Below are 23986 nucleotides of genomic sequence, written 5' to 3'. Positions count from 1 at the left end.
CTTCCCTCCGTCCAAGGCTGGCTGCTCTCGGGTAGGACACGGAAGTAAGGTCTCAGGGCGCTGTGTGGGCGGACAGCAGCTCCTCCTTTCATCTGCCCTTAGCCTCTTGATGGACTTGTGACCTACAGCCTCTCACTTGACCCCAGTGACCTCATAAATCCTGGAAACTCCTCACAAATCACCAGGAAGATAAACATCAACTGGGGTCAACCGGAGGGGGTCCGAGCCACTCCAGGCAGGCTCCCGGGGTGGGGGGAATGTCCCAGGAACTACGGGTGACTGAGGAGAGAGGCACACGGCCCACCCCAGGCACCCCTCGTTGTCCCCATTATGCCAGAGCCCTCAGGGAACATTTCCATGTAACTCTCCGTGAGCACTGACTGGAGGCCAGGCCTCTGGAGCCTCGAGGTGAATGGTCCATGGTCCTTGCCCCGGAAACTCAGGGTGGCCCAGCTCTCTGCGCTCCACAAGGCCTCTGGGCCAGGAGTGGGAAAGAGGTTTAGAGTCTGAGGTGCTGGTCCACGTCCTTGTGATGCCTCTCAGCGTACCGTGGGCCTTTGGGCAGGTGTCTCAAGCATGGTTTCCCCACCTCTGAAGGGAGCGCTTGCCTTTATAGGGGCAAGGAGCCCGAGCTCATTGCTCCTGCCTAGGGTTTGGAGCCCCAGTAGAGTCTCGGGGAGCCTGGAAAGAGAGGAGACAGGAACACAGCTGGCCTTGTGAGGGACAGGGCTTCTGAGCCCGGCCGGGAGGACGAGTCGGAAGGGCCCGCCAAGCAGGTGCGACAGGGGCAGGGCTCCAGCTACAGGATGGGGACACGAGCAGGCGGTGGGGTGGCCCAGCCCCAGCACCCTGGGACAGGCTCCCCTCTCTGATGCCTCCCAACCAGCAAGGCAGGGGGCTGGGTCTTCGCAGAACAAGGCACCCGAGGTCTGCAAACCTTTAAAAAGTAGCGTCTTTAAAAAGTAGCATCTGCCAACCAGCAGGAGCCTCGGGTTGAGACTGTGGCAATGGTGACCCGCGTGCCCCGGGACACGGAACAGGCTCCAGGGGGGTACAGGGGCGTGCGGACGGAGCCGGAGGTCGTACGGGGCTCTGCGTTTGGGAGTGAGGGTTCCTCGGGTCCTGGGGCGCACTGCAGGGACCGGGGACAGAGACAGACCCCCCTCTGGCAGCTGGGGGGGTGGTGTGTAGGTCAGGGCGTGGTCGTGGGGCTGGTGAAGATGAGCCTCTGCCACCCTGAGGTCCAAGAGAGCAGCACGGCTGCCTCTGACTCGTGCAGGAACGCGGTGAGGGGTGGCCGCGCGGGGCCGACGGCGCCTCCCAGGCCACAACACCTCTCCTGACTGCTGCTGCCCACCCGCCCCCACCCCCCGCGGTCCCCTGACCCGTCAGCGTCCCCTCGGGGCCCAGCCGCCTGCCGCGCTGCCGCCATCGTTTGAGATGCCGCCGCGCCTGCTTTAGTAGGGAAGCGGTCCGAAGCCCCGACCTGAACTCGGTTCCGTAATCCGACCTAGGGCGGGAACGCTTCTTCAGTGGGTCCCCTGGTTTCTCCCCAAGACCTCTCCAGCTGGACGGCTAGGTGCACACCCCGCCGTGCGCGGACGGTGCACGTGCTAACGGCGGCCCCAGAACGCTGCACTTGATGGTGACGTTTTAGAGGCTGCCTCTCTTCAGCCTGAAATTTTCTCTCTCTTCCCTCTTCCGGTCCTCTCTCTCTCTCTCTCTCTCATCTGTCTCTTCCCAGAGGGTATGAACTGCATGAACAAAGACCACGGCTGTGCCCACATCTGCCGGGAGACGCCCAAAGGTGGGGTGGCCTGTGACTGCAGGCCCGGCTTTGACCTTGCCCAGAATCAGAAGGACTGCACACGTAGGTAGATGGAGGCAAATGGGTCAGACATCCCCATGCGTCTCCTGCCATTGCTTTATTGCGGGGTGGGGGGATCTGTCCAGTCGGCTGGACGTTTCCCAGGGAGGGCTCTCCGCCCCTCGGGGTCGAGAGGAGGGCAAGGTCCCTGAAGAGGCCTGGGGAGGCATGAGGGATGAGGGCTGTGATCGCTAGACACGGCGGTTTCCCCACCTGGCACGAATCACCGACAGCCCCGGGGCAGGACCCTGCTCAATAGCCCTGCCGGCGCGAGCTGTGACCCTGACCCCAGAGACCCATGGGCCCTGAGCCGAGCCCTCCCACGGGTATGGAGGGCTGTGGCACAGAGACCTACAAGCCCAGGCTTCCCTGGGGCCAGGGCTTGGCCCTTGGTGACAGGATGATATCAAGAAGGAAAGGAGCTTGGGGGGGAGGGGCCCCAGCCCAGCCCGTGCTGACCTTATTTCCAGGATCACAGATCGGAGCTTTCAGGCTGCCCCGCGGGGCCCACTGTAAATGGTGATTCCCTGGGAGATCTGGGTTGAATGAGGCCTCTGGCCAAAGGTGCCATTCAGGACCAGCTTGGAGGTCAGCCCACGGGGCACAGGTGTCATTCAGCCCCTTAATGTGGTCCTCCCCGGGAGGACTGGGAGCCCGCAAACGAAGCAGGACCGTGGCCGAACACACGAGTCCCCAAGAGCGTCAGACCCAGCTCCCAGCAGCTGCGTGGGGAGTGGCGGGGTCGGCCTCGGCTCACCGGGCAGCTGGGACGCCCGCCGTGGTGCCACGTTTGCTCTGTGTGTACGAAGAGCTGAGGGAGGCCGGTGTGCCTGCTGCCCACGTCTGGCCAGAGACGCGTGCTTCGTTCCAGCCCCGCTCTGTGATGCAGAGAAAGGTGTGGAGGAGTCCGAATCCGATTCCCGGTAGAGAAAGCAGCCCCAGCCTTGCCACTGAAACGGGAGACTGAGCTGACCAGCGCTCACAGAGAAACTGGCCTTGCTTTCCATCCTTCATTCCATGGAGAAGACAGCTGGCCCTTGCCGGCCTGTCGTCCTTAGTCCGTGATTGTCATCAGCTGTTCTGTGTGGCTGCCACACCTTTCCCAGCCCATGCTCCTCAGTTACCAAGGTCTTGGGGACCCACATGCACTAGGCACAGTCCCTGTCTCCAAGGAGCTCGTGCTCCAGCCCCCACTCGTGATGCGTCCTTTCCCCGAAGTGGAGATGCTTCCTTCTCCCCAGGCACGTCCCGAGATGCGGGCAGCCTCCCTCCTTGTTGCTGGCCTTTCCTGTGGGGCCTCACAGATGAGCGTGTGGGTGGTCACCACGGGCGAGTGCCCGGCTCCAGCCCCAGGACTTTGCCAGGCCCTCTGTCCTCTGCATCGGACAGTTCCTTTAACTACAGAGAAACCCGCTGCGCCTGGTGCCCTTCAGAACCGAGAGTGCAGAATTGCAGCTTTCCCAGTCCTCCGGACCAAGGCCAGGGACAAGCACGTGTGGACTGGGCAGGCTTGTTGACAGGCTCAGGCAGAAGTAAAGAGTGTTCCTTCCACAGCAAGACTGGCCAAGCCTTGAGCTGGGTGCTGGGGAGAGAGCTCTGCGAGCCACAGGCGGTGGCTGGGACCCACTGAACCGTCTGGGATGAGCACTGCAAGGGAACAGGTTGCTCAGAGGACGTCTCCCGAGGGGCCGAGCTGATCTGAGAGGTCGGGGACAAGGCAGGGCCCTCTGTGAGCAGGGAAGCAACCCCCCCCCCCACCTCCCCACCCTTCAGTGAGAAGACTCAAGCCCTCGACCCGCATGTTTGCTGGTTAAAGAAATAAAAGCCCCGCCCTCTCCGCTGGCGGGGGCTCCGTATTGCCAAGGTGTTTATAGAATCGGATACCCGTCCTGGGGGCAAGGAGTGGGTGACCACAGCCCTCCTGTGCAGGGCCCGCGCGGATGGCCCTGGCTCCTGCCGTGTGTTCGACGTGAAGGGTTAGCATAAAGTTGGCTCTGAGGCTTTCCCCCTGGCCCTCGAGGCCGACTGAGGTCTAGGAAGTTCTACATCCGGATTTGGGTTGGGGGCCTAGCCCGCCTCCGTGGGCCAGCAGGACCGCAGGGCCTCGGCACCCAACTCTTCTATCCAGAGTGCGGGGCCCACGCCGGGGCCCGAGGGGCTTTTTCCATCCCTTCTTGGTGGTCCCGGAGCTCAAGGCGCCAGCACGCACTTCCACGTACAAGCTGTGGGCGCTCTCGGTGCCCGCTAGCTCGGCCCCCACGGTCCATGAGATGCGGGCACGCCCGTGTGGGGGAGCACGGGACCCTCAGCACGGCCCTCCCCCAGCTTGCCTCGGACAGACCTTCGCCCTCGGAGTCGCTTGCAGGGAGCGGCCCATCTCCTGGAGCCCAGAGCTTGGAAACAACTGTCTGCGGTGTCCTCGCGGCCTCCTCACGCCTGCACCCCTGCCCACTGTGAAACGAAGCTTCTCTCAATCTGGGGAGGCGCGTGACGTCCAGCCCGAGGCAGGGCTGTGCCTGGGGCTCTGCCCTCACCTGAAATCTGTGGCCGCCTCTGTCCTTGGCTTCCCCGGGGCTCTTCCTAGGCAGAGAGCTGAGCTGTTTCAGAGACGGGAGACTGTGACCGCAGGCTGCCGGGCTCCCCGGGAAAGCTGAGAGAAGAGATGCTCCTGTGGAGAAGGGGCCAGAGGGGCTCCGCACTCCAAGTCCCCGTTGTGCTTCCTGAAGAGTTGTGCACGTCCTCGAAATGTCACCCCGGAGGTTGGGTTCCTCCTCCAGACGGGACGTTAGCTCCCTGTGGCAGAGGCAGCCCGGCAGAGCCTGTCTCTGGTTGCAAGGACGGCATCTGAGACACTGAGCAGAAGCCACTCTCTTCGTGTCCTCCTCAGCCGGCAGGGAGACGGCACGTGTCCAGGCTGACAGGGTCCCCGCCATCACTGGGGACGGACGCTCTGGAGGCTCTGTGCCGTGCCCTGGGTGAGAGGGGTGCCTGGGAGAGGCGGCCACGGGCCTCGGTTCTGGAATGCTTGGGACCCGTCGTGGGGATCTGCCACCCAAAGGAGCGTCATTAATCCAGACCGCCACTCCGGAATCTTCGGCCCCTCCGACGGTGGTTGGCCTGAGATTTACTTTTGCATATTTGATCATCACTGGGGTCCTGCCAAATACGTGAAGAGCGTAGATAGAATTCTAGATAAGTGGTTAAGGTGCCAGGAAGACAACCCGTCCTCAAGGCCCTGGGGCACCGTTTGCATACAGGCGATGGGCACCCTGTCATCTTACGAGCTGAGTAAAGCGGGGGCTGCGAGAACCCCTCGCACAGAGATCTCGGATCTCCTTCGGCTCTACTTCTCACCCTGAGACGGGATAACAAGCGGTTTTCTTTTAAATAAACCGGAATTTATCTTCTCCTACCTCAGACCGGCTGTGTTTTGTTCGGCCCCCTTTTGGCCGACCCGGGTCGCTGATGCCGTGAAACGTTTTAAGACTCTGTTAGACGCTGCAAACTACGTGACGTGTTTCCATAAGAGGTCATTCTCAAAAGCGCACCTGAGATGACATTAACGTGCATATGTTCTGTCTGTTTGGACACTGCCTCCGGGGGATCCGGGCTCTGAGGGGATACAGGTGGAGACGGCCGCTGGGACTAGGAGGGAGCAGACTTCTGTGGGGACACCCTCCCGCACGCGGAATGAGTGTCCCCCTTGCCACGGGCCCGCCACCTCCCTCCCTCGCCTGGCAGGGCATGCCTGGCATTAACAGACACTTGTCCCGTCCAGACAGGCAGTGTCTAAGTGCCCCTGGAACCTAGGAAGGATAAAATTGTCTCCCCTAGTGCTTTCTTCCCCAAACCCCGTCCGAGTCTGTCAGCTGGAGCCGGCCCTGAAGCCCACACGACCCAAGTCCACCCGTCCTACCCCGGTTCACGCCCGGGGAGCGAGCAAACCCATCCAAGACCCTGGTGGGGCTGAAGTCCAGGGAAACGTGTGCTTACTCGCTGTTTATCTTATGCCGCCACTTTGCACCCCCCTCCCCCCCCGCCCCGTCCCTTAAGAGAATCAACCAGCACCGATAAACTAATCCTCTTTGTTGTTTTTTCTTTTATACACACGTATGTACGCTTTGGGCCTAACTAGTAACCTGTAACTATGGAAACGGAGGCTGCCAGCACAGCTGTGAGGACACAGACACGGGCCCCATGTGTGGCTGCCACCAGAAGTACGCCCTCCACTCAGACGGTCGGACGTGCATCGGTAAGTAAGTGTGCCGGGCACTGGCACCCGTGCGCCCCCCCCCGCCCCCCCAGGGTGCACCGTGTGGCCCTGCCTTTGGCCAGCACCCCACCGCGGCCCGGTTCCCAGGAAGTGAGCCTGAGGGAGCACCCAGGTCCCCACCTAGGGGGCCGGCACACGTCCCCGAGGGAAGCCTTCTGTAGAGACTTACGCAGGGCCATCCAGCCACCCAGGACCGAGCACCTCTGCTTCGTGTCACTGTGGGCTCTCTGCGGGTCCTCCTCCTCAACGGGGGGGTGGCCTGTGAGGAGGAGGAAGGTGTGTGCGCCCGAGGAGGGGACCTTCTGTCTTTAAAGCGCAGGGGTTTCCCTCCCGATACGGGGACGCACAGCACATACGCCTAACCTGCATCTTGGCCCCATTAGCGACGTGAGCTGCCCGCCACAGTCTAGAAAGCCAAGGGGTTTGCTCAGAAAGCGGCTTTAAGTCTTCATCGTCTACACCAGGGGAGACGGACGGAAGAATCCTGGGGTAGGGCGGGGGGGACTCTGGGTGTTTTTAACTGCTTCCACTCCTGAGCTAACGGAGCTCTCGCTGGACTTCTCCCAACCAGAGTCCCTTCTTGTCAGCATTGCCCCTTCTGTCACCTCACCTGTCGTCACATGGAGTCCCCTTCCCCCCGGTCCTTATTTCCAAGAGGAAGCTAGAATATCTGGGGTTGCCTCCTGCCGTGATCAGTAGTCGCTTCTTTCCCACCCAAAAATAACAGCACATCTTGCAGCTGAGAAAAAGAAGAATTCAAAGTTGGCACCCACCCAACTTTGTTCATCCTCTGTTTTCCTTCCCTTCAACGTCAGCCACCCTTAGAAGCCCACGGTCGGTGGTCAGGTCTGTTCTTTTTAAGGGCGGGAGTGGGGGGCATCTCTTCATACTGACTCTGAAGATTTTCCTGAAGGGACTCTTGCCACACAAGGGGTGGCAAGCAGGCAGAGCCGGGGAGCCAGAGTTTGCTGTCGCCTTCTGTCCCCGTGAGTGCTCCCTCGTCCTGTGAGGGGCCGAGCGGGGGCGCCGGGGCCGGGGCCGGCCCCCAGCGTCTCACCCTGGTCCCGGCTGTCTCCCAGGGGCTGCTACCTGCGTGGTTCTCCCCTCCTCTGTGTGGTCTCCTCTCAGACGGCCTTTTTGGTTTCATCCTATCTCCTTCCTCCTGCTTTTCTGGTGATGGTCCCTGATTGCCTGTCTTGTCTGATAACCGACGTTCATTAAGTATTTTCAGAGCCAAAAGCCAAACCGAACGAAACAACCAAAAAACGAAAAAAAAAAAAAAAAATTTTTTTTTTTTCAAAGCAAAACCTGGTCTCAGACTAGTGTCTCTATTGCAGCCTGATCCCATCTAGAACCCCCTCTCCCGCCTCTCTCCCTGTCTCCACTGTCCTGCCGGGGGGGCCCCCCAGGCCCCCCCAGCCCCTTCCTGTCTGTCTGCTGGGTCGCCCTCCCTGTTTGTGTCTGCAGCGCGGCGGCCCCCGCCGGCCACGGGACCAGTGCACTCAGCCGCCGGCCAGACACACACCCAGCCTGGTCTCACGCATCTTGTCTCTGTCCACCTGACTCGTCGTTCCTCATTTTTTTTACCTTTCAGCGTCTGCTGCATGTCAAGGCCCCTGCCTAACTCTCCTCTCTGACGTAACCTCCCTCGCCCCCTCTTTCCCTCCCCTCCCCTTAGCGGTCCTCCTCCGGACCCAGCTCCTGGGCCATCGCCCCCCGCGGGCCAGGAGAACCACCCGTGTGCCTCCGCTCACCGCCGCGCAGGCTCCCCCCCTCGGGAGCCCGTGTCCCCACGCACCTCCGGCCCAGCCGAGGACCGCCCGGCCGCTAACCTCACGTGCGCCTCCACGGGCAGCATCGGGGCACAGCGTCTTGCCCGACGGCCAGGATGCTGCCGGCCGGCCCGCCTCTCTCTCCGCACGCTCCTGAGATGACTGGCCCCTCTCGCGGCCCCTGTCAAGCACTTGAATGTCTCGCTCTAGTCCTCTATAGACAAGCAGGCAACCAGCGCTGCCCCAATCGAGCCCCTGTTCTGTCTGTCTGTCTGTCTGTCTGTCGGACTGGGTCCATCGTTGTGCGTGTGTTTGTTCTCCCGGGTGTTTTGTTCTTAACTTTGCATGAGTGTCTGACGCACGTCCGTGCCCTCGAGACGGGGCGTCTGCTGTCCAGGCACAGCCATCACCGGACCTCGCGGCCCTGTCCCTTTGTCCTGTGCCTCGTCCTGTGCCTGTGCCTGCCCGTCCAGCCTGAGCCGGGGTGTCTGCAGTCACGTGTGTCTGCCCGAGCGCTGAGGCCGTGCCGTCTGCTTCCGCGGCCCCCCGCGGCTGGGTCCGTCCACTCTGACCTCAAGCCGCCTCCTCTGTCTGTCGGCAGATGGGCCCCGCGTCCCGTCTGTGCCCTCGTGTGGTCGCCCCGCCCCCCGCCCCCACCCCCACCCCCACCCCCCTTCCGCACCCCCCACCCTGCTGCCTCCTCGCCCTTGCCCTGAACACGCCCTTGGAGGTTCCCGGGATTGGCCCCTCGGCGCAGACGCCGCGCCGGCCCGGCACGCCGTGTTGGCTGTGTGTGCGCCACGCCGAGAGGCTGACTGTCTTGGGCCGCGGGAAGTGGGCTCTCATTAACCAGCGGCTCCGTGTTTGTCCCTTACTTGTGTTTTAGAGAAGGATGAGGCTGCAATTGAGCGCTCTCAGTTCAATGCCACGTCAGTAGCTGATGTGGACAAGCGGGTGAAACGGCGGCTACTCATGGGTAACACTTTTCTTCCACTTCCTTTGTTGTACTTGCACCTTTGTCCGTGTGCGTGCGCGTGCGTGCGTGCTGCGGTGTGGGGCTGGGAGTGCGTGCTGGCGTGCGGGGTGTGCGTGCGTGGGGGGGGCCCCCCTGCGTGTGCCCGCGCGTGCCGTGTCCGAGAGGGGGGGAGGGGGCTCCACTCCAGATGTGAACTCGCTCTTCCCTTGTTAAAGGTTTTGCCCTTCACCAAACACGTGTATTTCTCTGTGTGTTTGTAGCAAAGAACCCAGAGCCAGTGTCTAGGGGCCTCTGCGGGTAAGGAGACCCCTCTACCCACCGTAAATGCCCACATTGGCTGTCAGGAGCCCCGAGGTCAGCAAAGCGACACTGAGACACAGAAGCAAAGGAGGGCGTTAGCGCAGAGCAGCGATTCAGGCAGCAACGTGCCTCTCGGTCTCCTTGCCAAGGAGGGAAGCCACGTTCAGGGCGAAAAAGACCCATCTAGATTCGGGGCCGGGGGATCTCCGGGGCCTGCTTGATAGTTGGGAGATCTGCTACCCGGAGAGGAGAGGACCGTTAAGGTCAAAGCAAGACTCACTCGGCCCCTTCCGGCCCCAAGGCTCCTGACTCTGTGAACAACCCAGCCTGAGGTGGGCATACGGGGACAGCCTTGGCCCATTTTGTGCTGGTCCTGCTTCAGGCCCCCGCTTGTCTCGAGGGGGCAGGTGTGATGGCGGCTGCGCTCCAGACACTGGCCCCGGGCTGGACCCAGATTCTAGGGAGGCTCGCCCGGAAACGGCTGGCGCTGCCCAGGGTGGCCTGGGCAGCCTGCTGGTGTGGCTGACCCTGAGCAGGGGAGGGGGGAGGAGGAGGAGGAGGAGGAGGAGGAGGACCCGGCTGGCTGCTCGTCCATCGAGCTCAGGCTGCGGAAGCACGGGGCAAGTCTGCCCCTCATTCATCCATGCCCCTGCCCTCAGCTCTCCAGTTCTGCGCTTGCTGGCCCCTGAGTGGTGCCAGCTGCCCGGGCCTCTGGAGCACAACCGTAGGGTCGCTTGGGATTGTCACGCCCTTCCTTGTGGCACACCAGCCTGGGGCGCTGTGGGTCAGGTGGTACATTTCCTATGTCCCAGAGGAGGAAACCGAAGTTCGTGGGGTCCTCTGGCTTGCCCGCAGTCACATACTACCCCGCGCAGCTGAGCTTAGCCCGAAGGTCACGGCTGTGTGGGCCATCCTAAGCGTCAGGGTCCCGGGGCCATGGAAGTCAGAGCCTCGGGGTCCCGGAGAGGTCACCTAGTTTCATGGTCCTCATATGGACCTCAAAAGAGTCCAGACATCTAGGGAGAAGGGAAACGTAAATGGGGCCACGGGAGGGATGGGGCCTTTCGTGCTGGGAACTAGGCTTGAGGCTCCCCTCCCTGGTGGAGCTTCGAGGAGCAGAGGAGAGCCGGGCTGACAGTGTTCTGTGAAGCCTGAAGTCCATGCCAGGCAGGACAGGCGTCGCCCTGTTTCTCAAACAACACTAGGGTCCAGGGGGTCTGGAGGATTCACCTCTGGTCACACGGGCAGACAGGACTTCTGTCTGGAAGTCCCCTCTCCCAAAGCTCTCTGGACGGGACTGTCATGTTGACTTGGGCTGTCTGGGCTGGCCTGGGAAGGGCTGGAAATGGCCACGGGGCGGGCTTGAAGGCCCCAGCGAGCAGGCGTGCCCACGACTCTCCAGGACCCAGAGCTAAGTAACCATCCTTGAGGGTTCCATGAAAGGCACCGTCTAGAGCACTGGTGAGCCCCTCCCTCGAGAGCCCATAATTCTTAGCACCTGTCTCCTCTGAGAGCAGCCCATGTGGGACAGACTTGGGATCCTACTGAACTCCAGGCTCTAACTAGCAGCACTTGGCGAGGACAGCTGCTCCCAGGCTGGGTGAACGGAGGCACGACAACGGAGAACGAGGGAGGTCGCCAGCCCCGTTGTCCCCTGTGCTGGTCAGAGCACGCCTGGGGCATCACATTCAGAGCCCGGCCCTGTGTGGAAAGAGCAGCGTAGACCGTGAAGGGAACCAGAGTTGGATGAGCATCGTTGGCCGGTGTGACGGAGCCTGTGGCTGGTGGGCACGTGAGCCGTCTTTGGGGTCCTTGGAGGGGATGCGGTAGAACGGGCAGAGGGAAAGACCTTGTTCTGTGGCCCAGGAGCAGATGAGGGAGGCAAGCCCCTGAAGGGTTTGAGGGCAAGGTCGGACCCTGGGCCACCCAGCTCCAGAGTCTGCCCCCCTTGACCCGGATCCTCCTGAGAGGGCAGAGACTAGCGAGGAAGGGCAGAGCCGGAATGCCCTGGAACCGTCTACTATGAGCGGTGCCCATTATAGTCACGGTACAGGCTTCTGCCAGAGCAGGGCACGCGTGCTGCAGTCCCCCGGTGGCTGAGATGCCAGTGACCTTCCTGTGTCAACAGGGCTCGTTTTTAGGGGGGTAGGATAAGACTCAGCGCAGGGCGGCGCTTGGCGGCCCCGTGAGGCCCCGTGAGCATGCGCCATCCCGGCCCTGTCCGTGGTGCCCCACGTCAACGACAGACTGGTTCTGCGGCCTCGGGGTGACACCCCCTTCTCCGTGCCACAGAGAGGGTGATGGTCTGTAACAGAACAGCCTGGGGCCATTCAGGGCTACAGAGCCCTGCCCCACCCTTGGGGTCCCGGCTGCACCCAGCCGTTGCTGTCTGTAGTTACCCCCAGTCACCGAGCACAGGCGAAGAGCAGGGGCGGTTACATTTCCTTTCAAGAGGCTCCAAATACGTAGGAGATTTTTCTGTTGACATTAAAATCAATTGAAATATTTGGGTTTGAGGGTTGGAGTGATAAATTTCAAATATCTGGCCGACTTGTGCAAAGCCCCTGAACACCCCGCTAAGTTTGCCAGGGGCCCCTGGGGCCCCACTCACAGCAAGACTGATGAGGCGCTGTTTTGTTGTTCGTGTCAGCCCGGGTCTTCGGTCAGTCCCTTCCCCACAGCGTACGTGGGTTGGATGCCGTGTTAGCTTCCGTTGCTGCGAACAAGCTACCGCAATCTTAGTGCCTTAAAACAGCACAATTCGTTGTCTCCCGCGGGCCAGAGACCGGACTCAGGACTCACCGGGCTAAAATCAAGGTGTCAGCAAGGGCTGCATTTTTTTTCTGGAAGCTCTAGAAACTTCTAGAACCACCCACATTTCTTGATTTTTGGCCACTTCCTCCGTCTTCAAAGCCGGTAGCATTACATCTCCCTGACCTTGCTCCTGTCTCTTTCTCTGATCTCTCTCCTCCACTTTTAAGGAAACTTGTGACCACATCGGGCCCACCCAGATGATCCAGGACAAGCTCCCATCTCAGGGGCCTTAATTTAATCGCATCTGCAGAGTCGCCTCTGCCATGCAGGGTCATGGGGAATTAAGGACGTTTCAGGGAGCTGTTATTATACTGACCGCAGGGGGTTCACGCTTGGGCTCAGAGGAACCTCCCGGGATGTCTGGCCGCTGTGAGCCCCAGAGGCAGAGCCCACGTCTGCCCTCTTTACTGGTTTATCCCAGGGCTACCATTCTCCCGGCACAAGCCCAGGGCTGGCAGCACGGGATGCATTGGATGGTGCAGGAAGCCCCGCCCCCACCCCTGCAGGTGGGCTTAGAGCCCCCGCCGCCCGCCCCCCCACCACGGTGAGCACCCACCGCTCCTTCCGGCAGCCTCAGTGCCCTTCAGCCCACTCCCTCTGCTGACTCACGCTCCTCACCAGTGAGTCTTCCCGCAGCCCTGAGGCAGACGTCCCCACTTTGCAGACGGAGGTGAGGCCCCGCAAAGGGAACACTCACACTCCTCCCCCCCCAGCTCCCAGCCCCTCTGCCCACCCAGGGGCTGCCCGCCTGCCACCTCTTTTGTGCGGCCACCACCTCCCAGGCCTCACCAACCTCCCAGGCCACCTCCCCCCCAGACCCACCTGGCTGGCATCCGTCACCTCCTGGAAGCCACCCTCTGCCTGTCCCTCAGGCCTGCACCTGCAGCTTCCTGCTCTAGTGGGCCCTGTCACCCACCTTTCTTTACCCAGGTGCCATCTTAGAGAGTTCCGCCTGACGGAGGCTCGTCCAGACCTAACTGGTCCTTCCTTGCCACCCCCATCTCCACTCCTTGCCCCTCCTCCACCAGCACCCTATTTTGTCATAAGCCTGGGACTCCCTGACGTGTGGCAGATGCCAAGACTATGCCAGCTCTGATGGCCCCTGGGGGCACAGCGTGGGGCCTTGCCCAGAGCGGGAGCACAGGGTAGGCTGGTTGGCCGAGAGCATGAATGAAGGCTTCCTGGAGGAGGGGACCGGGGTTGAGTGGGGCCTCACTGCTCACTGTTCACACAGGCAGGTGTCCGGCTGGGAGAGAAAGGGCAGACCCGGATCCTGAATCCTGGGCAAGGCTGGCAGTGGGGAGGGGCTCAGGCAGATGTGAGGCAAGGGAGGTGATGACACAGGGCAGGTTCCTGACCCAGAGGGGAGACTGAGGCTTAGAGGGGCGGGACTCACCCCCAGCCTCCCAGTAGGTCAGGCAGAACCAGGTTCCTGGTGCCCGGGCCCTGCATTTGCAAGGACCAGGCCTGGCTGGGGGGGAGCGGGCCCGCCCCCACCCTGCAGAGGCCCAGGGCACTCGCCCTCAAGTCCCTGGGCTGCCTTTGGAGCCTGAGGCCTTGCAGCCTTCCCCCTCTCTCCGGGCCCCACGTGAAATCTGAATCTGGTTCTAGCCGGTCTGTAGGCCCGTCTCCTAAAGCATAAAAATTGTGAGAGACGATCCTTCTGGGGGCACAGCTAACACAAGACCTCTCCCGCACGCCCCTGTCTCGGCCCCCAGAATGAGGGTAGGGGCGAAGGCAGGGTACGGGGAGCTGCGGACATTCTCCCTCCCAACTACAGGTGTGGGTACAGGTCCGTGTGGGCGAGCCGTGGCCCAGGCTCTGGGGGCGGGTTCTGTGAGGGGAGACCGCAGATGGGGCGGGGGGCGGAGAGAACCTGGCAGGAAACGTGGGCCGAGGCCCAGTTGTTGGGCTTCAGACCCTGCGGTAGACGGGGTTTTGCAGACACGGCGTGCGGCAGGGAATCCTAAAGCGTGAAGCCGGCGTGTGGCGGTGTGGACGCGGCACGGGCCAGAGCGTGTCCGTGAAGCTGGAGGTCAGAGGGGGGTGGGGTCTAGCGTGCGGGGAGCTCCGAATGGTGTCACGAAGAGAGTGACGTGGTCAGACCGCCAGGTGGGATGACCCCTGAGGACTGAGGGAGACAGTCGTCCTCCGCTGGCAGAGGTGGCCGGGCTCAGGGAGGTGAGGGTTAAGCCAGGGTCCCTTGGCTTTTCAGGGGCGGGTGTTTTGTGGCTTCCCTGGGGGAATCCATGCTTGGACCAGAGGGCTGGGCGTGGGGTGAGGGGCAATGAACCGGGCATTGGAACGCCCGGCCTGCCCCGCTGCTCCTCACTCCGCTCCGTGCCACCGGCGGCCGGGCACACTTGACCCCCGCACACTCCTGGGCCTCAACGCTCCCTGCCCGCAGCCCCTCGCTGTCCTGCCTTAACCCTTCCCTAGTTTTCTTGGCCCCTCAGGATTTGGTCCAAGTGGGTCCCAGAGCCCTTTGGGATGTGACCTCAACGCCCCCCCCCCAACACCTAATGGGCCAGTTCCTGAGGTTTTTGCCGGTCGACGTGGCTCCCCTGCCCTGCCACACTCAGGAGGGCCCTGGAGGGGCGATACTGATTGTCCGTGGTGGCCGTAGATGGAAGGCATCCCAAGGAGCGCAGGGCGTCTTTATTTTACCAGTACGATCTGTTGTTCAGCTGTGCTCTCCAGAGGAGCCCCAGCGGGGAGAAACAAGTGAAACTGCCCCGGGGCCCCGGCCACCCCCCCTCCCCTGCGCCCCTCCTGCCCCAGCCACCTTGCTGCCCCACCTTCCCTTGCTGCTCGCCCTGGCCTCGCTCGGGGCTTCCCGGGCCGGCACCAGCCAGGAGCAGGCCCGGCGGCGGCTGCGGGCCAGCTGACCACCGACCAAGGAACAGCCAGAGCTCAGGGCTTCCTGCATATTTCCAGGTCTGTCCCAAGGAGGGGTCGGGGGGGTCACGCTGCTCAGCCGGGCCGTGTCTCTGTCTTAAGGACCACGCGTTCTTGATTAGGGTTCTGCTAACGGTGACTCTTTCCAGTTTGTCGTCCTGGCCCGGGCTCTGGAGCCAGACCCGGTCTGCATCCTGGCGACCCAGTGACTGGGGTCACCTCACGTCTCTGAGCCTTAGCGTTCTCTTTCGCAAGGAGGGGGTTGTAGTCTCTGCTCTGAAGCGGCTTGGATGAGGTGCTTGATGTGGAGCACCTGGCCCACGTGGGGCACAGGGCGGCCGCCCGGCTGCATCCGGTCTTTCCACCCTCTCCTCCCCAGGCCCTCGGCACTGTACTAGGGCACCCGGAATGCCGGGCCCAGGCCGTGAGGCAAGAGGCCTCGGGCCTGCCGGACCTCGGTCGGGTCACGGGCGGTGATGCCAGAAGAAAGGGGGCCGAAGAGCCAGCGGGGTGAACGGGCGCCTTTCAGAGGCCAGCCAGGCCCCTGCCGTCTAGAGCCCTCCGTGAGGTCCACCCAGCTCACAGGCCGGAGCTCCGGAGCGGGAGGGCGGGCTCCGTGTGCCGGCTGCACCGGCCCCAGGAAGTCCCGGGCTCAGAGGGGGAGCACCAGACGTTGGTGTGCGGGTGCCGGGCGGCGCCTCCCTCAGCCCAGGGCCGTGCTCGGACCGGGCTGTCCCCGAGTCCCGGCAGCCATCAGGAATCTGGAACAAGGCTCCCCTCTGCCGGGCGGCCTCTGGGCTGAGACTTTGTGTACGTAGACACGTAGAGGTTCCCAGCAATCGCCAGGGCGCCCTTCGTGGTACAGGTGAGACCGAGGCACAGGGGTGAGCGGCCGAGGAGCCCCCTGACCCTCCCACAGCCCCTCCAGGGAAAGGCGGGCAGGTGACGCACAGCCGGAGGGCCTTAGCTGCTGGTGGCGGGTGTTCTGGAAGAAGGGTCTGACGACCCCCAAACCTCCACGGCCACACGTGGTTGGAAGGGTCACCAGCCGGGCCTTCGGGAGCCCTCCGTAGAACGGGCACAATGACCACCCCCTCCCCGGTGAGGACTGCCTCAAACAAGAGGGTGCGTGTGAGCCCCCCCCGATCTGCCCTTAGCACCCCTCCCCTTAGGAACCAGAGTAAAGGCGGGAGTCAGAGGCCAGGGTAAAGGCTTGCCGCGGCTCTGCCCCTGCCCCCGGCATTAATATAAATCCTCAGTTGGAGAAACTTCCCCAAGGTCTGCTCATCTCACTCTTGGTCGGCCTCTTCCCTGCCGTCAGCCCCCACCCCCATTGCCACAGACTGCCGGGCACCGTCCCTCAGGTCCGGAAGGGCCCTGCGCTCCGAGCACCGGAGTGGAAACCCCACCCACCAGGCAGGCCCGTGAGAGGGTATGGTCCCTGAGATCATGCACCTGCCCAGTGTCTCCAGAGGACAGTTTCACGGACACTTACTCGCAGCAAACTGCCCTGAGCCGGGGCGGGGCCCAAGTGGATGGAGCCCATGGGGTGATGCGGGCCTGAGGGCCTGGTCGTTCCACGCAGCCTGGCCAGAGCCCGCACAGGGCCCGGGGCAGGGAGGGGGGGCGTCCCACAGTCGCCCACCTATGTGCGACAAGGGCAGAGTCCAGAACCCGCTCAGGCTGCCTCGGGGCTGGCCGGCTCTTTGAAAATCATGGGCCCAAGGGTCCGCTGGCCTCAGATGTGACAGAGCAGTGCTGGGTGCTAAGCGAGGCTTCTGAGGTTCCCTCCCACTTCCCCTCAAACCCCGGCTTGGCCCCCCTTCCCTGAAGGGCCTGCAGTCCCGGCCTCCACAACTGCCCCGCCCCCGGCTCCACACGCCCCCTTCCCCCACAGCCCCCATATCACACTGCCACCAGCGTGTCCCCCAGGGCCCAGCTCAGAGACCGGGGTGCTCCTGGGGCGGGATCATCCGGCACCCGGCCCTCACGGTGCGGCTCCCCACATGGGTAAGACCACCCTCCGCAGACCGCTCCCGGGAGCCGGCAGAGCGGGGCTTCCGGGCAGAGGTGAGGAGGCAGTGTGGTAAGGAGCAGGGGCGGCAGGCGGCAGACAGGGACGACCCCTACTCCCCCCGGTCCCTGCCGAGAGGCTGGGGAAGCGACTTCTGCTGTCTTGCCCGAGGGACTTCACGAAGGTGACCAACCTCACTGTGCCAGCATAGTGAGGGACATCGGCCTGCTGACAATGCCCATGACGGGCCACGGGCCCGCCCGGAGGTCAGTAGAGTCTGCTCGAAGACACGGGCAGTGAAGGAGAGCCGGGCCAGTGTTTAAGAGTTCTCTTATCCCAAAGTGACGGGAGCCATGGAAGGCTCAGGAATCAGCTGAGGGAAGAGAGATCAAAGGCCAGACAGTCCACAGCTGGGCTGGGAGAGCCAGTGGCTAGCCCCTCTTCCCAGCTGGCTTCAGTTGACCTTAGTGGCAAAAGGGCAGGCAGACCAGCCCTGACTAGACAGGTGCTCCCGCCACCAGGGTAAGGGCCTTAAAGGGACAGACCCTGGGCTGACAGGGTCTCCGTGGGTCACTGGGCTCATATCTCAGCCACCAGATCGGAGCCTCCGGGGCAGGGCCTGACACCTGCACTGTAGACAAGCCTGTGATTCCAGGCCCACCACAGGGGAGAAGCCCCGAGACGGGAGCATCCGTGGCCTAACGTCCCACCCATCGGGAACTGAGCGTGGCATTCGGGCCTCTGGACCCACGTCCGGTTCTCATCAGGGCACGCCACCTCGGCCCCACCCTGTGCTACAGTGCCCAGCGCCGTTTGGTGACGCCCTCCTTGGCCTGAGACGCCCCCCTGCCTTCTGAGCCAGGTGAAGCCACTCCCCCTGCAGTCAGCCCACGTGGGCGCCCGCCTCGCCCAGGGCCCGTGACGCAGGCCGGTGCCGCTGGACGCGGGTCCTCCCCCGCCGTCAGGCTCATCTCAGGCGCCCTCCCCCTGCCAGGCCCAGCATGGGGCCGGGGCTCGGTCTCTCCGCTTCATCCCATTCCTCCAGAGGCTTGTTCTTTCCTCTGGCCGTTCGGCAGAAATTAGTCCCGCACCGGGCTTGGGGTCACCCTGACACAGCCCTGCCTGGGGAGCGAGTGGTCCCTGGGGGGGACCGCCACCCAAACCGAGGCCAGGGCCTGGGAGAGCCAGCAGGGCTCAGGAGAGCTCGGAGGGGCCTCCTGGGTCGTGAGGGGCACGCGAGCCGGGGCCAAGGGCTGAGGCCTGATGGGGTGGAGGGCGGCGGCGGGCCCGGACTCCTGTGAGAAGAGCAGGAGTCTGTCTCCCCCGATAAACCGTTAACCCCTGAGGCCTGGTTGCCGTCAGACTCCTCTCGAGCTCCTCTCCCTCAGTCCTCAGCCACCTTGTGCCAAGGAGTCCTTCCCAAACCGGTGGTCAGAGCAGTGAGCCCATCTGCCGCCCCCCCTAGGCTGAGGCCTCCACAAGACCAGGGACTGTCTGAGGCGCATGTGCCCCACACAGAGCAGGAGCTCAGGAAATAGCTGTCAGCCGAGTCGGCAACCGACTGGGTGCTAAGACCCCTCACGGGAGGTCGTAAGAGGTGACGCTGAGAGTGAGCGTGTGGTCGACCCGCTCTGGGCCCCCAAGAAACGCTTTGTGACAACTCACAAAGCACCATGACATCCACATCTGTCCGGGCCCCGTACGAACTCCGTGGTCAACACCATCACCTCCACTTCGCACGTCAGGAAGCCTGAGCTCCAGGAGTGAGGGGGCTTGCCCCAGGCCCTGCCTTCAGAAGGGCCTCCCCCCCATTGGTTGAGTGCTCTGTTGTCTGTCTTGAAATGCTTAATTTTTGAACAAGGGCCCTTCGTTTTAATTTTGCCCTGAGTCTCCTAATATGAGGTTCCGTCTGCCTGGACAAGCTATTTAACTTCCTGGAGCCTCAGTTTCTCTTCCTGCAAAAGAGGCCAGCCTCTGGGGCTGCTGTGAGGCCAGCAGATGTTAGCGGAGGAGAAGATCCTCTGTTGGCTGTAGAGGGCTGTGCCCCGGGAGGGTCTCTCCTCGTCTCTCCAGGGGGAGAGGAGAGGCCTTTGGAAAGACCCAGTAGCTGTCTTGGAGAGGCGGGTTCCGGGAGAGACTAGAAGGCTCACGGGGTCCTTCCCAGAGTAAGGCAGTGGTCTGGCGGAGAGGGACCCTTGCGAGGCCGTAATTGTCACAAAGGAAGACACTGGTGGCCTGGCCCAGAATGGCAGCAGTAAGGGCAGGGGCCGGAATCAGATGTTAAAGAAGTGGCAAGACCAGGCCTGGGGGCCCCAGGCGAGGGGGCAGATGGGTGGGGGTAGGATGCACAGAGAACACTGGAACAGGAGGGATGTGGAAAGTATAGTACCTGCTCGGCTGTGTGGGGTCCTGGGCCGGGGCTGGAGGTTTCAGGCCATCAGGTGGGTTGGAGTCAGACCCAGCAGGGCCCAGCAGCTCGGCCACTAGCCGGCCACACAGCCCCGGGCAGATTCCTCTCCAGGGAGGTGGAGGGGGCAGGAGAGCCTCACCTTGCTGCTAAGAGCCCGGGGCACACGAGGCTTGGAAGGCTGAGTTGGGTCCGGAGCAGGTGACCCGCCATAACCAGGTGCTATGGGATGAGGAGGTCTGGACCCAGAATAGCCCCTGAGGGCCTTTCTTGGGGGCCCAGAGCTCCTTGCTCAGGACCTGAAGTCTAGACACCACACCTCATCTAGAGCAACATAAGAGATTAAAAGTGTACCCAGAGCAGGGGAGAGGCCAGAGAGGGGGTGACCCTCCAAGCTGACCCCAGCCTCCTCCCGGCCTCTGCCTGCCCAGTGGGTCCCGAGGCCCCAGCGCTCTGGAAGGCCAAGATTCCGAGCCCCATCGGGGCCTCCGGAGGTGGGGAGGGCCCACGGGAGCCTGCCTGGTCAGGTCCATTTCTCAGGGACACAGCCCCCAGTGCCCCCGCCTCACCCCGCCTCCACTGCCACGGGGAGCCCCAGGCGCCATCACGGTCACGAGTGAGGTCCCGGCTGTGCCCCCGTCCCAGCTCCCCAAGGCCTGGGCCCTAATTACCTGCACCTGGAGAGCAGACAGGTCCTCCGGCCCCGCTCTAGAGAGGGCTGTCCCACATGAAAGGCCGAAAAGGCACCTGAGGGTTGCGCTGGCTCTTTGATTTGGGGCTGGGAGGCCTCTCTGGTTAGAACCCCAGGAGGGGAAACTGACGCTTGTTAAGCAACTCCCCCCCCGCCCCGCCGCGGGGCCCCAGACCAGTGGCTATGAAGTGGGGAGTTTGAACTTCACCGCGGCTCTCTCGGGAGGGAAGGCTTGCCGGGCGAGGGTGCCGAGGACCAACCCGAGGGGTAGCCTTCTTCGGTCACTCGGTGAGTGACACCCCGGCCCGCGCACCTCCACTGCCCCGGTTAACAGTCGGGTTAAGAGCAGGCCACGTGCGGGTCAGAGCGTGGCTGGTGCTGACGGAGGCCAGCCTGGTGCAGGGAAGGGCGGGGGGGCCTGTCCGCGCCTGGGGCTGGGGAGGCTCTGCGTGGAGGTGGTCTTTGCGCTGGGCCTTGGGACCTGAGCAAGCCGGAGGCCTCCGAGCCCCTGGGCCGGCACACCAGGCTGCGGGGCTGGGGTTTGTGGAGACCCTCGGAAAGACAGACCAGGAGGAGTCGGGGGCCGGGACGCTTGCCTTTCAGTAATAGTCACAGCTCCTCCCATCACGGGGAAGGCATTAGCCTTGAGAAGAAGGGCCGGTGGTCCCCTGCCACCGGTGGCCCCTGTGTCCGGGACATTCCGGACAAGGCCCGCCACGGCCCCCGCAGAATCTGCACACTCACACGGAAGGGAAAGCCGGATGTCCGCCTCTCACTGCCCTGCCCACCCCACACACAGAGTTGAAGTTCAAAGGAAAGGCATCAGAGTTTGGTAGAATCAGCAGCAGGGACTCCTGGCTATCGGGGTATGTATTCAGTCATCACTCCCGCAGGAATGCAGACACCACAGAAGGACAGACGGAATAAACCTGTTAGGGGGAGGCTTCAGGGAAAAAAGCCCCCAGGGCCAGGTGCGCGGAGGAAGCCAAGGTAGACAGGCAGGGGGGGTTCGGGTTGTAAAAGATGGGGCCCTCGGCTCCTCAGTTCCCAACGTGGAAGGGAAGAGGGGAAGTCCACTCAGGCACGGTTCCCACAAGATCAAAGCACACAGAGGCTCAGAAAGAGCTCAGAGGCCTTAGGAACGGTCCCCTCCGTGTGCGGGCCACCTGCACCCTGGTGACCCAGCTCTGCCAGCCCCTTCTCCAGGCCTGGGGAGGATCACTCTCACCACACGACGGGTTGGATGACCTGGGGCTCTGCCCCAGCCACTCCAGGCCCTTTGAATTTGCAAAGGAAGGAAAAAAAACAAAAAAAAAGCACTAGACAAGTTTCAAGTGGACAAAAACCAGATGCCTTTGGCTTATGGCTCAATGAGAACAGATGTTGAGCTGAGTGCCTCATGAAGGTGATGGATGGTGTGCGGGCTCGGGGAACCACCCCCTGGGAACCCCACAGCCAGGGTCACAAGCCAGTCCACGCTGAGACCTGTTCCGGAGCCCCAGGGACTGCCAGTCCCCGGGTTTGGAGTCTGAGTCCAGGCAGGACAAGGGTTTAGGAATCCGGCGCTGGGCAGTTAAATACCAGCCAAGCTGATCTCAGCGGTGGCTACACGTGGTAGTGTTGATCCTGTTGTGCGGCGGGGGGGAGACCTTTACACAAGCACAGCCCTCTGTCGTGTGCAGACGGTTTCCCATCCGCCATCATCGAAGCGGGTCCTCACCAGCAATCCCACGGAAACGGTGTCATTCTCCCATTTTACAGATGGGGAGCCCAAGGCTCAGGGAAGCCCACAGCTAGAAGGCATCAGCCAGAACTCAAATTCAGGTCTCCTCTCTCAGGAGGTTCCCCCCCCCCCCCCATGAATGGAGAAAGGCGATGGTGGCTTCCATCCCAGGAGACTGAGCATCTCTGTCTCTTTTCCCCTCTCCCAGAGACGTGTGCAGTAAACAACGGAGGCTGTGACCGGACCTGCAGGGACACAGCCACTGGCGTGCGATGCAGCTGCCCGGTGGGATTCACGCTGCAACCGGATGGGAAGACGTGCAAAGGTCAGCACAAAGCCACGGCGGCACGGGTACCCCCCTGCGCCCGCCACTCAGGCAGGGACGGGGCCGCGCGCTCGGGTCCGGTGTGTGGCCACGAGTGACTGCAAGGGCAGGGGTCAGCGGTCCCCGAGGCTTCTGCTGGAGAGGCCGAGAAGGGGGAGGGTCGGTACCAGTGCCCCCCAGCAGGGTTCAAGAGAACGCTGCATCGGTAGGGTCCTGAGCAAAACAGCGGCGCTCTACGATCCGAGAAACCGGCTGTGCGCTGTGCTGTGCTGGGCGAGCAGCGTCTTCACTGCGGGGCCTCCTAGGCCCACGGTGATACATCGTGGTCCCCTCAACAGACACACACCCGGGGTGAGAGCTGTGGCCGTCCCTTCCCCTCCCCTTCGCGGGAGCACCTGGCAGAGCTGGGGCATCGGCACGACCCGGGGAGGTTTGGGGAGGACAGGTCTCCTTGTACAGAGACGGGATTGTCTTCTTGTCACCGTTGGAAAAAAGAGAACGCTGCGTGTTCTTGTGGCTGGAGGAGTGAAATTGTGGGGGCTCTCGGGACTAGGGGTGCAGAAGGACCTCCGCTTGCAGTTAGAGGTGAGGTTCCGGGAGGATGAGAATCTTGCGGGAATGGACCACTTTCCTGGCCACTGGACGTGACAGCAGATGGAGCTTGCTCGGCCCCTCCCCCTCTCGCTCCCTGATTCAACCCACAGGGTTCTGAGTGCCCCCGGAGGTGCTCGTGGTGTTAGGGGTCCGTCAGGACACAAGAAGCGAGAGCTGGCAGGTCCAGAGACTGAAGGGGCCTCCCTGCAGCCCTCGCAAAGGAGCCCCAAGCACCAGAGCCCCCTGCAGGGGAGGGAGAGCTCCCCTCAGTGCCGCTCACAAGGCCCCAAGCTGACCCTTCGGATCTCTGGGAGCGCTGGCCACCTGCCTCCCCGCCTTGCCAGGAAGCAGGCCTGGCTGGAAGGCAGAGGAAGGGCAGAGGAGTGTGAACTTCCAAAGCCCAGTGGGTGACAATACGGACAGCAGAGGCCTCTGGCGATTTTAAATAGTCCGAGGTGGGCTTTTCTCTTAAGCCTGTAAAACTAGACAGCATCTGACTCCTTCTGAGCTGCCTTGCGGGGAAGAACCGAGGGGTTATTGACAGAAGCAGAGGTCCTTCCACCTGTTTGTTTGAAAAGAAAGCCCTTCCGTAGCCCCCGCTCTGCCCGCTCGGTGCCCGCTTGTGACATGTGGACTCGATGTAGGGGGGACCGGCCAGGGCTCCCCGCAGTCCCGGCTGTCCTCACAGCCAGCGGCGTCGCGGCAGGCCTGGCCCCGTGCCCTTTGAGCTGGGGCCGAAGAGGGTAAAGTCAGGCCGCTCCGCCTCCCGTTCTATCGAATGCAAAAGACAGCTTTTCAGCTTTTAAAATCACCGAGATGGACGTGTATTACAGACCACTGGGTGCTGGATGGCGTACCGCCCGGCAGAAGACTGAGGACCGGAGCCTGCCCCGCACCGGGGCTGGGAGGGTGCCGGGAGAGGCGCTACCGGGCCACGTTTCCAGCAGCATGGGGGCGGCCGTGCAGAGGCCAAGGGCTTTAAGGCCCCAAAGACATCTTGTGCGCCCCGGTCTGTGAGATGCGGGGGAGGCCAGGCCAGATGCCGCGGGGCCTGTGTGCTGGGGAGGGGCTCGGCCCTGTACCCTTTGAGCCTTGGCGAGCCCCCAGACACCACTGAACAGGGGCAGCAGGGGCCCGGGGTTGCATTTTGAGCCGGTCCCTGACCACCGCTTGGACGGGGCTCTGAGCGGGGTCTGGAGGAGCAGTGAGGCAGCTGCTGTCGTCACCCGGGCTGGAGACGACCCGGCTTGGACCAGGTGGAGGCGGCGGTAAGCAGAGCAGTCCGGATGTTGTCGTACAAGTTGGCATTTCAGGACTGGCATGGGTCTAGAA

General features: G+C 62.8%; 1 protein-coding gene across 3 annotated transcripts in view; it reads left to right on the top strand.

The window, feature by feature from the left end:
- The window catches only part of SCUBE1 (signal peptide, CUB domain and EGF like domain containing 1), a 130461-nt gene that overhangs the window by 72839 nt on the left and 33636 nt on the right, over positions 1 to 23986 (top strand). Inside the window, exons 5-8 of one of the 3 annotated variants that reach the window (XM_053894635.1) lie at positions 1745 to 1870; positions 6003 to 6119; positions 8799 to 8888; positions 21944 to 22060. In XM_053894635.1, coding sequence (XP_053750610.1) covers positions 1745 to 1870; positions 6003 to 6119; positions 8799 to 8888; positions 21944 to 22060 — 450 coding nt within the window. The remainder of the gene's footprint in view (positions 1 to 1744; positions 1871 to 6002; positions 6120 to 8798; positions 8889 to 21943; positions 22061 to 23986) is intronic. The other 2 variants (XM_053894637.1, XM_053894636.1) reach the window with 2 other exon arrangements.

This window comes from Panthera pardus, unplaced genomic scaffold, assembly GCF_024362965.1.
Source record: "Panthera pardus isolate Hobbes unplaced genomic scaffold, ASM2436296v1 HiC_scaffold_6, whole genome shotgun sequence".
NCBI lineage: Eukaryota > Metazoa > Chordata > Mammalia > Carnivora > Felidae > Panthera > Panthera pardus.
The sequence above is the reverse complement of the archived record's forward strand: the minus strand, read 5'-3'. Positions and strand labels throughout refer to the sequence as shown.